This window comes from Manis pentadactyla, chromosome 13 (assembly GCF_030020395.1).
Source record: "Manis pentadactyla isolate mManPen7 chromosome 13, mManPen7.hap1, whole genome shotgun sequence".
In the NCBI taxonomy this organism is placed as follows: Eukaryota; Metazoa; Chordata; class Mammalia; order Pholidota; family Manidae; genus Manis; species Manis pentadactyla.
The window spans coordinates 64,585,244-64,599,177 of NC_080031.1; the positions used below are offsets into that span (position 1 = coordinate 64,585,244).

General features: G+C 39.5%; 1 protein-coding gene across 1 annotated transcript in view; it reads left to right on the forward strand.

Annotated features, from left to right (window-relative positions):
* FBN2 (fibrillin 2) overlaps positions 1-13,934 on the forward strand; it is a 237,357-nt gene that overhangs the window by 193,809 nt on the left and 29,614 nt on the right. The window contains exons 47-55 of the mRNA XM_036903223.2: positions 515-643; positions 1,088-1,207; positions 3,856-3,981; positions 4,631-4,783; positions 5,554-5,619; positions 5,922-6,047; positions 6,615-6,734; positions 7,656-7,778; positions 8,240-8,371. Coding sequence (XP_036759118.2) covers positions 515-643; positions 1,088-1,207; positions 3,856-3,981; positions 4,631-4,783; positions 5,554-5,619; positions 5,922-6,047; positions 6,615-6,734; positions 7,656-7,778; positions 8,240-8,371 — 1,095 coding nt within the window. The remainder of the gene's footprint in view (positions 1-514; positions 644-1,087; positions 1,208-3,855; positions 3,982-4,630; positions 4,784-5,553; positions 5,620-5,921; positions 6,048-6,614; positions 6,735-7,655; positions 7,779-8,239; positions 8,372-13,934) is intronic.

The window sequence follows — 13,934 nt, forward strand, 5'->3', positions numbered from 1 at the left end:
CATTGCCATCAACCTGAAGCTCAACTGAAAACCTAATGCTTTAAGGATTTTTTTTCAAGTTCTGTGTTCTGTCAGCAAAACTTGTCATCAATTCTAGAGTGTTTTTAATATCACTAATTTTTCTGTATTTATTTGTCCTTTGAATACAGTTAGCTTATCTCCAGATAAAGTCATCTACAAACTAGGCAGTCAAGTCAAACCTATATATTCTCTTGCCACTGGCAAAACAAGTATTTCTCAATTGGAAAAGATGGAAAGCTTCACCTTAAACCTTCAACATTTGTCTGGTTATAAATTTTTGAGTTATATGAATATCAAAAATGTCCCCTTTGGCTGCAAATATAACCTCATTCGTCACCTGATTCCGATAGCATGAGTCATTCTTCTGCATGTTAATGAGGAACTGTAGGGCTCCTGTAAATGTATGCCAGTAACTATATTTTTAAGTTGCAGCTCGTGGCATAATATACGTACAAGTGCTTCCTCTGAAAAGCTGACTCCTGTTTGTTTACAGACATAGATGAGTGCAGTTCCTTTTTCGGCCAGGTATGCAGAAATGGACGGTGTTTTAATGAAATCGGCTCCTTCAAGTGTTTATGTAATGAAGGTTATGAACTTACTCCAGATGGCAAGAACTGTATAGGTAAGTATCCAAACAATAAACGGTCTTCATGTTTTGTTTTGTTTTTTTGAAATAATGGTGTGCCCCTCCGCCTCCAATCTGGGAACTCATTCACCTTTCATTAGATCCTCTCGACCACATGACCAAGATAAGCAATCATGGGAAATTTTGGTATAAGGAATAAGTCAGCAACTGGGAATGACTTGTATGCAGTGTTTTTATTGGCACAAAGCTTGAGGCCAACCAAGTCTCAAAAATAATAGACAAAGGAAGCAAATCTAGACAATTAGCCTCTTGCCAGATGAGTAATAACTGAGATGTCAAAGAGTATCTCAGGGCATATTTGTCCATAGTGACCTGGCAGATCAGATTCAACTTGGCACACCCATGCTGAATTCATGTTAACATCATTTGGCAAAAAGTATGTCATATTTAAATCATTCCTTGTCTTGTTTCTCTCTCAAGATACTAATGAGTGTGTTGCCCTTCCTGGCTCCTGTTCTCCTGGTACCTGTCAGAATTTAGAGGGATCCTTCAGATGCATCTGTCCCCCAGGGTATGAAGTAAAAAGCGAGAACTGCATTGGTAAGGCTCACATTTACTCCTGAGGTCCACGAGCTGTTCAGTCTAATAAGACTTGGAATAGACTCTGTGGAAATAATACCAAATCCAAACCACTGCAAGCATGCTGACTCAAGGAATTAAACATAAAGCTGCCTACATCTGTTTTATTGAACAATCAGAAATGATTTGAAGGTGGAGTGGTGGGAATAAAGAACTCAGGGATGTGGGATTTTTCATTAACAGAAATCTTATACTAGACAAAGAATTTTCAGCGCATGCTAATCTTTTTTCCAAATGTCAATGGAGACTTTCTACTGAATTTAAAGAGTGTCTACAGAAATTGTAATCTTTGGCAACCAATTTTAAAACACTATTAAAGGTGTCTAGAGTCCTAGAAATGTGAAGCACAAAATCCTGACAATGCTGTTTGTTAAGACTTTTTTCATCGGGAAGGCCTCATGTCAAAACAGAAAATATGAATCCATCTGTTGTAACAGATGTTTTCCTGTTGAAATTCTTCCAGCGCACAAGAATACTGTAACCACATCAAAAGTGGGTCCCAGAAATGCCTGGTAAACATGATGGAGGCTGACCTTTTTACAGTTACTTTATTTCACTTTTATATAAATTATTTTTTACCGTCTTGTTGAAATTCAGAAGCACCAGCATCTTAGTGGGGATCCTCTAACGTGAAATGATTGCTAATGGATTTTTTGCTTTTGGGGTACCCAATCTCTTAAAAAAAATACTGTAGCTCTACTCTTCACATGCAAGGGACTTATATAGACAGAACTGAAGGAAAGAGTTTACTTCACCAAATTTATTATTTTGAAGACCATATAATTACATATAATGGATCTGTCTAGTCATTCCAATTTGGTCTATCTTTTCCCTTTTTTGTCTGATCTGTATAGTTTGTTGTAAGATTGTCTAGTGTGTTTAATAGTTAAATAATAATACTAGAAGCATTTTAGTAAGAAGTTTCTCTAAAAGTTTAAGATACTTTCTTCTGTTTTCTTTATCCATATTTCATCTCAGTACTTCATTATCCCTGTGATCCATCCCTTTATAGAACAATGAAGTGTAGCAGCATGTCAGCCATTAGGAGGGAAGTGGCAATATATGCTTCCCTGTATCATAAAGACTCTTTTCTCTTATTGAAAAAAAAAAAATCTGTGATTCACTTACACTTTGGTTCCCTTATCCAATGTTATCAATACTATTTTGCGTCTCTGAAAAAAAAAGTTTTTAATTAATTTCCTTCATTTTATGAATATTTGCTTCAGCCTATATAATCTTTTCTACCAATTTTTCCCAAACGAGACGCTTGCTAACTAATTGATCACACATTCACACAAATACATGCTATATACATGTGTATACACATGCACACATACAAGAGGCACACAAATCCACTCCAGCATTCAGTGAACATTATAATAAATGCTTGGTAGCTTTTAGGTGCCAGGAATACAAAAATACAGACCTTGCCTCCAGGCAACTTAGTGCCCAAAAGAGAAGGCATGTTTTGTAAGTAAACCTGTTTGGTAACGATATCTTTACAATCCGGTGAGACAGACACTGTGCCAGAGGCGTGTTCAGGATGTGGGAACACAATAGGAGGAGCCTGTCACAAAAGACTGGTGACATTCGAGGTGGCTTCTAGATGTTGGATAGGAATTTTCTAATCAGAGGAGAGAAGGGAACAGAGGAGCTCAGGCATAGTCCTGCAGGCGGCGTGGGGCACTGCAGGTTCTTAGAAAGGGTGTGACATGACTCACTGAAACACTGCAAATACAAACTGAGAATGTAGCACATGCCAGACACTATGCTAGAGTAAGTTGACGGTGTGTCAGTGACCCAGACAGACAGACACGTCATGTCCTCATGAAGCTTACATTCCAATGTGTCTAGAACTGTGTGCTGTTTATTCAGTTAGTTACAGTAACCCACTTAAATAAGCGCTTTCCCATGAAAATAGGCCAAACACCACTGGTAAGGAATCCTTACTCATTCTCAGGAACCATTCTGGGGCAAAGTGGGAATGATAAAATTCTCAGAACATGTGAGTCCTCCTGGTTCCATGGGCACATATTTTCAAATGGATGCATGTTTTAGAAAGAGCTTGGTGGCAGTGTGAAGGGAAGAGATGGCAGTGCACCAATCAGGAGGTCTACCGTAATCCCTGCAGCAAATGACATTGAGTTTGAATGTACAGAGGAGGTAGAAGTGAATGGGCCACAGGCTTCTTGCATATGGAGTGTGAAAGGTCAGGGAGTAGAGCAAAGGTGACCCCAGGATCCCAACTTGAATTGCTGAGAGGGGCATCCGAGAATGGGCCAGCTGTGGCTGTGAAGCCTGTAAGACACTGAACCGGTCATGTCAGGTAGGCATCATTCATACCCCTGCAAGATCAAGTACAAGGAGCTGGCGATCAGCTTGGGCATCTGAGGCATATGGCTGCTTGAGTCCGGATACAGTCACTGACTTGTGAAGCAATAGCAGTTTATTTTTAAAGAACGAATGAACTGTGCACATAGTATAATCTCATTTTGTATTAAACAGCCAAGGGCTAGTGGCATGTTATAGTGTGGACAAATTAGTTAGCGTCAGATACTGAACAGTGTATTGATTTTACTAAATTAATACCTTCTCCTGCTGTTCTGCAGATATCAATGAATGTGACGAAGACCCCAACATCTGTCTTTTTGGTTCCTGCACCAATACTCCTGGGGGCTTCCAGTGCATCTGCCCCCCGGGCTTTGTGTTGTCTGACAATGGCCGGAGATGCTTTGGTAAGCTTTGCGAGGACTCCCGTGTGGTGATTTGCCTTTGGAAACTTCAGAGCTAGAACAGTACACCATTGTTAGTGTTTGTTACTCCAAAATATGCATCCATGGCATCTGTATCTTTGTAGGTTAAAAATACAGGTCTCAAAAGTGTATGTGCTAGACAACTTTTAAGGTATTTTGAGTTATTGGCTTTGTTTCTACATGTTTTTAATTTCATACTAGAAAAACTTGTTTCACCAGTTTCATTGTATTGTTGGCATAGATTTTTGTTTTTTTTATACATTGGGATTGTGAGTTGCTTTTCATGGGATTTAATTTACAGAAAGTGACCTAGATTATTTTTGTTAGGCAATAATGTAATAATGGGAAGAGGGATGTGGAAATCATTTTAATGATGTTTACATTTCCTAAGTACATTATAAAAATATTTTAAACGTTTTAAATGATTAAAATTTCATAGACAGGACAATTTAAAATGGCAAGTCAAGTAAGTCAGCAGCGGAGGACTTCCAGACCTGCCTTAACTGCTGATCATAATCTGCATCATATGTGCGGCCCATCAGAAACGCTGTCAAAGAGGGTCATATGCAAATTACTCCTTCTTTGCAAATGACCGGTGAGGGGGTCTGTGGTGTGTGCTTTCTTGATTTAGACACTCGCCAGAGCTTCTGCTTCACAAACTTTGAGAATGGAAAGTGTTCTGTACCCAAAGCTTTCAACACCACAAAGGCAAAATGCTGTTGCAGTAAAATGCCAGGAGAGGGCTGGGGGGACCCCTGTGAGCTGTGCCCCAAAGACGATGAAGGTAAGAGCAGACATATAAAACACTGTTTTGTGCTAATGTTGAAATGTTTGTCAGAATTCGGTTTGCATAATGGACGACTATTTTGAGGGTGAAGTTAACCCCTCACATATACACTGTGATGGTTCAGTGAGCAACCTAATCTGAGGCACATCCTTGACTTCTGTATTCGTCATGTGTAAGTGCAGGTAGAGGTGCACCCTTATTTCTTTTGTCCCCCAAAGTTGGAATTACTTGCTTTCAGAGGAATGAATTGGAGAGGTGCAGGGCAGGGGGTGCTAGGCAGGATGAAAATTACATTGCACGTCACTGCAGGAGCCCCATGTGGGTGCTGCATCACAGCTGTGCCTCTCAGGATCCTGCGATGTTCTGAGAAGCCGAGTCAGCACAGTGGCCATTTGCAGGGACATACCAAGAGCCTCACGGGTCTTGTTAGTGTGGCTGAAATGTTGGGCGGCTCCCAGCATGCTCTGAACTGGCTTGGTGTCCCGTCTGGGGTGGGGGGGCTCTGGCTCCTTGGCATTGAATGAGAAAACAGTCAGAAGCCCTCAGCAGGTGACATCCTGGAAGGAGCTGGGCAAGCTCAGGCGGCCTTCTCTAAATATACTGTGTTGCTTTTGAAACAAATCATAAAAGGAAAATAAATGATTCTTAGTAAAAAACACCTTTGCAGAGGATAATTAGTCTAATTTCCTGTATGTTGTTAATGAGTTCTTAAGTTCTCTGATCATTAAACCTCTTCAATAATGGGAAATCTGTATTTTTCTCTGTAGTTGCATTCCAGGATTTGTGTCCTTACGGCCATGGAACTGTTCCTAGTCTTCATGATACCCGTGAAGGTGTGGTTTGATGTATTTTATTTCTATAGTCTTCTTCTAATATATATTATTGTCCATTTATTTTGTAAATCATGCTAATTTTATTATATAACAGTGTATTGTAGTTAATGTACATATACATTTATTGTATATAATATGCATTATATTTATCATAAGACTGTTGTGGTATGTGAAATACATTATTTCTCTGGTAAAAGAAACATTTACATGTCTAAGAAATTTTAAGTCTCTGTTGCATAGATACAGATGGTTTCGGCATACCTTTTTATATAAGGCAATTTACAGGCAATTCTGTACTTTAGACGTCAATGAGTGTCTAGAGAGTCCGGGCATTTGTGCCGATGGTCAGTGCATCAACACAGACGGGTCTTTTCGCTGTGAGTGTCCCATGGGCTACAACCTGGATTACACTGGAGTACGCTGCGTGGGTGAGTATGGACTCCGCATGACACGCTTTTAAAGTGCTATTCCTCTTCTATTCAGCAGAAGGCCTCTCAGGCATCCTGGGTGGTGGTAGGATTTACAAAGCCAGGAGAAGGAGCTAGTAACCACTCTTCCCTTCTCTCATCATCCATTTTCCGTTAGACCTGGTTTATGTGAACATGGGAAGAGCTGTCCAAACTCTGCCTTCAACCAGTTATACAAACTGATGTGTCTGGAGATTCACAGTTGCCAAAACCACTCACCAGGGAAAGAGATCCGTTTTACTTTATGGCTTCCCACACCTGCTCTTGTAGCAGAAGACCACATCCCTCGCTGGGCTTGTAATTTTTCAGGCAAGCGCGGCTATGTGGGGGCTCGGAACATTGCACTCTTGATCCTTCAGGGTCCTTTGCACTGCACAGCATCAGCCAAGCCCAAGGTGGATGCAAGAGTCATGTGTGCCCTGCGCAGATCCTGGAAGTGTGTGTGGGCCAGCTGGATATTCACGAGCATGCTGCTATTAAACTCAAACTTATCCAGATTTTGTGCACTTTCTTATTCTTCTTTTTCAGATACTGATGAATGTTCAATCGGCAATCCATGTGGAAATGGTACCTGCACCAATGTCATTGGGAGTTTTGAATGCCATTGCAATGACGGCTTTGAGCCAGGGCCCATGATGACTTGTGAAGGCAAGTGATACCTTTCTTGGGCATTATTTCTCCTTGATGGAGGAGGGGTTTCTTTGACAATGTTTCAGCTTTTATTTATGTTGTTCTGATGTTCTGTTGATGAGTATATTCACCACAGCTGTATTTTCCTTTACCCCAGTGAGCATAGTTCCAGTAGCCACCTTACCACCTTTATCTGGTAATTCTGGGTCATCCCAGATTGGGCATCGACTGACTGCCTTTTCCCTTGAAGTTGGATCACGTCTTCCTGGCTCTCTAGGATGCCAGTTAACTGTGGATTATACCTGAATATTGTGAATGAGATCTTCTGAAATCAGTTATATTACACCAAAGAAAGTTGATGCCTTTGTACGATCATAAAAACAGCCTGTCAGGCCTGTGGAAGTCAGTGGTTGAGATTTCAGTTCTGTCTTTAAGTCTCAGTGGCTAGCTTCTTTGATTTTATCCCACATATGCACAGTTAGGTCAGCAACTCAGGTGAAGTTTACAGCCCTCTCCTTTCTGGGGTTCCCCCTTACTCTTCTACAGCCTTGGGTGCCCCAAGGCTGACTGTCCCCTGATTCCTCTGGACAGAAACTCAGAAAGTTCCTAGTGGAGATTTAGCTGCCAGGTGCCATTGCTGAACCATTGCCATCTGCAGGGTCATTTCAGGGGGAGAAAAGTGGAGGAGCTTATTCCTGGTTGTTCACTGGGCTTCAACTCACCACTGAAAACTACTTCAGGTAGTTGTTTTTGTGGGGTTTTTTTCAAGGTTTATCATTATTACTACCAGAGAATGAGTTTGTTGTATACCCATACCAGAGTGCACTTTCTGTTATCCTGTGACATTCTGTATGGCTGTCAAGTAAAAACATCAGTGTTTATTTAAACAAATAATTAGAACTCTAGGCTGAGCTCATGCTTGCCTGTTTCTTCAATCAGATATCAACGAGTGTGCCCAGAACCCACTGCTGTGTGCTTTCCGCTGCATGAACACCTTCGGGTCCTATGAATGCACGTGCCCAATTGGCTACGCGCTCAGAGAAGACCAGAAGATGTGCAAAGGTAAGACCACAGACAAGGGGGTCAGGAGAACTCTATTTGCCGTGCTGGGAATATATTTAAATGACTTTATACTTCCCAGCTATCTTCTTCTAGGGCCTAACAGAGATGTATCTGACAGCATTTTGCTGATAGAGTTCCAGCCTTCATAACAAAAGACACTTGATGGCCTCTCCAGTCAAGGCAAAGATAAGATGGGTTGAGGGCACACCATTGTCACCATCTTGGGCTCTTATTAAAGGAAAGCTTGCCCTTGCCCAAACTTATCATGATGACCAGTGCTGAAACTTAAAATCTAGAATACAGCCAACTTGACAGAAGACTGGTCTCCTCCTGTCTCTGTCAGACAAGAAGATTACATTGTAAGAGCCAGAAAACCAGAAATATGATTCAGAAGTACTAAACAGTAGCCTGCTCCTGAGAGCGTTCTGCTGTTATTTTTTCCCATTACCACTGTATTATAGACCTGGATGAATGTGCTGAAGGGCTGCATGACTGTGAATCTAGAGGCATGATGTGCAAGAATCTGATTGGCACCTTCATGTGCATCTGCCCGCCTGGGACGACCCGGAGGCCTGATGGGGAAGGCTGCGTAGGTAAGGTTCTATGGCGTCTGCTCACTGATTGTTCTCCCTCCAAGACCGATTTACAGCACTGTTCCCAATCCATCCTGCTGCCAGCCACCTGTTTCTCCAGCTGTTAGAGGTGGTGTCAGAGCCAGATTGCTTCCCTGTCGGGTCCATGGCATATAAAAGGTCCGGATAAGGTGGCGGCAGCCATGCCCATCATAAAACATATGTGCTCGTGCTTTTTCCTGATTCTGTGTCCTGTAAATCTAAAACACTGAATTTAGAAGTAATAGAAAAACTCCTTGAAACAATTCTATTCATGTAGCAGAATAAAAGTATGCGTTCATGTTCCCATTTTTGTGTCACTCCATGAATGAGGAGAGCATGAAGGCAGATAACTCCAGAACCCTATTGCAGGTTAGGTATCTCTGTGACTTGGCCATAGTTGTAAACATGAGTCATCCCTAAAGAGAAGAAGTAGGGCTGGATCTCCAAGGTGACTTCAGGAGTTTAAGCCGTTATGATTTCATGATGCGTGCCAAAGTCTCGTGCCATGACAGCTGGTCATGACCACCTTGTCCCTCCCCTCAGCACATTTTCCCCCACGTTGTCACCTGGCAGACTGCAGCCCACTATAGTCTTCCTCCTCCTCAAGATAAGGTGGCTCCACATCCTTAATTAAGAATCTGTTGCTCCATTTCTAATCTCTAATACCTAGAAAAATATGGGTAATGTTTGAGTAATAAAGATCAGTAATTTCACATTAAAAAAAAATAAGAGTACAGTTTCTTAAAAATGAATCTATTAGTGATGGCCTAGTTCTAGGAGTTGGAATGGAGAGTGGCTTCAAGGGACAGTAGGGATCCCTGTGGGAGATGGAAACATCCTAACTGGATTGTGGGATGACTATATGATTCCAATTTAGTAAAAAGTCATTGTACACTTAAAACATGCAAACTTTATAGCAAGTAAATTAATAAGGGCTATTTTTGAAAATGAATCTACCTCAGGAAGAGAAATACAAAGTTGTCTGCCACAGCCTTGTTTGTAGCAATCAAAAAAATAAATAAATAAACAACTTAAATGCCTGTCATATGAGGGTATTGAAATAAATGTGGCACATCAAAGCTATGAAATATTAAGTAGTTAAAAGGAATTATATATAAGTGTATATGTATTGAAGTGGAAAGAACTCAAAAGTTATAGTTATAGAGCAATGTATACAATATGTTACATTTTAAAATTGTAAATAATATGCTAAGTTTTCTGTGGGTATATATGCAAGCAAGAACATAAATAGGAAAAGATTTAAAAAGGTAAACTCCAATTCATAGAAGGAATTATCTCCAGGGAAGATACTGAGATTAGAGGTCACTGGTCTGAAGTGGAGTCAACCTTACCTGCTATTTTAATATTTTACAGAAGTGAATCCTGAATTCCATGAGCAATGTAAGACTAGTTTTTAAGTGTCTGCAACAACTCCTCAGACTATAACCATATTTCATAGTTTATATTAATCTATTATATATTTCTTTCAAAATATACTACTTAATCAAGTTAAAAATAGATTACATCAGTTTGGTTACACAGTGATTCTTTCAAAAACGCTATTCTCCCAAGATCTGAAAACGCAGAAGATAAACCTAGATTTCTAATGTCATGTTTATAGAATAATATGTGTTTCTCAAAACCTTGCACAGGGCAAATGCTAACAAATATGAAGGGTAGAAACAAAATGTATGGAAGACACCCTTAACCATCCTGCCTACCTACTTACTGTACATGAGATCCATTTTCATTTATTTCTCTTTATTTTATTTGAATATGTACTTACATTTTAATTTCATCTGGCTAAAATACTTAGACTTGTGTGAAAGTTTCTTATTTTTGTAACTAGCTGAACTTTATATGTGTGTTTCCTGGGAAGAGGTGGTAGGCATTGTGGTCAACTTAAGAACTCAGGTTTCTGGTCCTGAATCTGCTACCACTGAACTGCATGTCTTGAAAGTGACTTAATTCTCTTTGCCTCAATTTCCTCCTCTATAGACTGAGAATCTATAATTTGGGTGGAAAGAAGAGAAGGATGTTTCTAGCTCTAATAATATTCTATGACCCTAGCAACTTAGTTTTTCAAAGACAAGACCCAAGGGAGCATTATAAATCTTAATATTTTCACTGTTAAAAGACACTATAAAAGATAGTTTTGAAAACTTTTCTGATCCTCAAGCTTCTCATGATACCATGCAGATAACTGAAACTTCTACAAAACTTTTTCGGTCATCAGAAAACTCTTTGTAGAGAAGTTTTACTCAGACATGCTTTTAGAATTAGAAATTCCATAATAAACAGCCAAAATATTATAAATAAAAATTGTTTTAAAATGTCAGAATGAAAGATAAAGCCACAAAAAAATCATTAAAGTGCTGAGTACAATGAAATTGACGTCCAACAAACTTACCCAAAAAATGTCAAGTGCAGTAGAAACTGAAAATATTACAGGCTAAAAAGTTGAAGTTATTAAGGAAATTGAAAACCTCTACAGAAAATTATAAACTGAATCAGACATAGTCAATTTATGCAATATATTATGCCCTAATTATTTTTTTAACGAATATATAGAAAAATCCAATAAACAGAAAAAAATTCACCAAGATGGTTAAATTTTAATGAAAATGCCATCAGAATACTTTTTGGAATCCACTGACATTTCATATTAAAAGCTTTGTTTTAAAGATGATGGAATAAAAATATGTCATCTCACTTCCACCCCATGAAGATTTTAGAAATACGGCAGAGGAGGGAGAATGTTTGTCTTAATTTAAGTGAAGAGGGGGTCATAACTACAGACTCTAAATTTAGAGTATCTTTCAAATAATAAACAATTTCAAACAAAAACACAGAAAACGTTCAGTGGCATATTCTTTAGACTTTGGTGGAATGCAGGTCTTTCTCCATAACTGCCCCAGTTTTAAAAGTTCATCCAATGATCTTTGATCAGAAGATTGGGGCCACAGGCAAATGAGAAATAGGAAATGGTTTTGTGGACGCCCAGCACACTTCCACACTGTTGTGCCAAGAAATGTAGACATGAAAGAGAAAACAGTGACATGCTAAGACTTAAAGAGCTTCCCTCAGAACCACACGGACCTCTTAAACTACCTGAAATCTTGGGTGCATGTGCCCTACCCAGAGAGCATAACCAATATAGCCAGAAAACGTTCTTACAATAAGTGTGAATAGAAACTGTAGCCTGTGCCCGGTTCAACACTGGTGACGTGCTTCACTGTTTTTCACCAAGTAGCTGAACTTGAAGAAAATCAAAGATGAATAATTACACAAGACTGCAACAAATGTATACCAACTGGGGAAAAAAGAAGAAAGGAAATTAAACAATAGACGAAAACACCTCAGGAACAGGAGAGCTTAGAAATATAGTTTTGGTAATCTCTAAGAGATGCCATTAAAGAAAATTCAAATAGATGGAAGAGGCTGAACATGAAGATAAAACAATACTAAAAGGTAATGATTTAGCAGAGCTCAGGGCGAAAAAAATGATCACAGATGTTAAAGTCACATTAGAAGCATAAAACAAGTAGACAGGGATGCGAACAATCAGAAATGTGGATATGGAAGTGATTAATAGGAAGATGACTGAGGCGGAAGACAAAGAAATCCAAATACATACTTAAGTCCTGGAAAAAAAGGAAGCTGGAAAGAAAGAAATTGAAACATATTTGAGTATTTGTAAAGGAAAAGCTTGTGGAAAATACTTATATCCGAATGTTACAAGAGCCCATTGCCTCATGAAAAATTGTTGCAGAGCATTGATTTATTAATTTATTGAACCCCTGCTTTGTTTGTGGTTCTTGGAATACCGGAATGAACTAAGAAGGACAAGTTTCCCTCTTGCCTCCTGCATCCCTGCTCCCCATGTTATGTTCTAGTCAGGGAGAAAACAGACATCCAACAAATAACAAAATGATCAATGTGAGAATTTCATGAAGTGGTAAGTCTTCTTAAGAGAATGCAATATTAGTTATTGAATGGTGGCTTCTTTGGGATACACGTTCAAGGAAGGGTTCTCCAGTGAGGTGACCTGAGAGCTGGGACCTCGAAATGAAAAATAGGGAAACAGCAGTAAGAGCAAACACCCCAAAAGTGGAAATGAAGGCCAGGGGGCTGGGGTCTGAGCAGGCCAAGTGGCATGAAGTGAGGTCCAAAGGTGGGCCAGGGCACGGTGGTCCATGGCAAAGAGTTTGGGTCTGTGCTAAGCGCATTGTGGTGGAGGGATTCAGAGTGTGGCTGATGAGTATGAGAAATGTGATTTCTTACCTACCAGCTCTGTGACTTTGGGCAAGCTGGCCTCACTATGTGCCTCAAATTTCTCATCTAAAAACAAATGGGAATTGAGAGAACTCTTACCTCATAGGATTCTTGGGAGAATTAAACCTCTAAATTCATGTCAACCCCTTAGAACAGTCCTTGGCATATAGCAAATTCTATTGTGTTAGTTGCTTTTATGGTCCAGTTTATTTTTTTTAATCTCTGGTTGCCTTGTAGATAATGCATTTGCAAGGGTAGTAGGAGAAGAAGCAGGGCTCGTTTAGGTGGATGTTTTACTCACCCAGATGAGAGATGAGGGGAGCATGGATAAAGGTCACAGCACTGTAGAAGTGCGGTTCAATGGAAAAAATTCAGGATATACTTTGCAGATACCCCACAGTATTTGCTGATGGACTGATTGGATGTGGTGGATGAAGGAAAAGGGGTATAAAAGATGAGTCCTAAGATTTTTACGTGAATAAGTGATTGGATGATGCTACTATTAAAATGGAAAAGACTGGAAGAAACAGGTGTGGTTGGGGGTACAGAAGAATAGAAATTGTTTTGAGCATGTTAACTGTCAGATGTGCATTAGCTTCCCAACTGGTAACATCAAGCAGGCAGATATATTTATGAGGCATAGCTATAAATTTCTGGCAAATAGGTGGGTGTTTGAAAAAAATCATAGGATTCAGTGAGAACACAGAGAGAAAACATAGAGAGCAGAACAAGGAGTGACTGAGCTCTGGCCACCCCAGTATTCAAAGTGATTAAAATATTTAGGAGACTAAAATTGCTAGCTTCAGAAGCTAGCAAGATAGGAAGTTCCAGGTCAGTGTGGAATTGTGTGAGTTAAAAGAATGGATTATTCAAGGAGTTAGATAGGAGTCACTTGTGCATCCTGCTGCTGCCATGTAGAGTAAGAGATAGACAGAGAAGTAATAATTAGATTTGGTGACCTCATCAGGAATAGTTACTGTGTAGGCAAAGCACACATGGGTTAAAAATAATCATTGGTAAGGAACTGGAGACAGCACATCATCCTTTCTAAGAATAAAAAGACAAATCTTGAGAAAACAACCTTGAGAATAACAAAAGCAATCTGGAGAAAAAAAGAACAAATCATACTTCCTAATTTCAAATTATATCATAAAATTATAGTAATCAAAATAGCATGGTATTAGCATAAAAAGACACACAGATCAATGGAACAGAAGAGAGAGCCCAGAAGTAAACCCAGGTGTGTATAATTATCAGTTAATTTCTG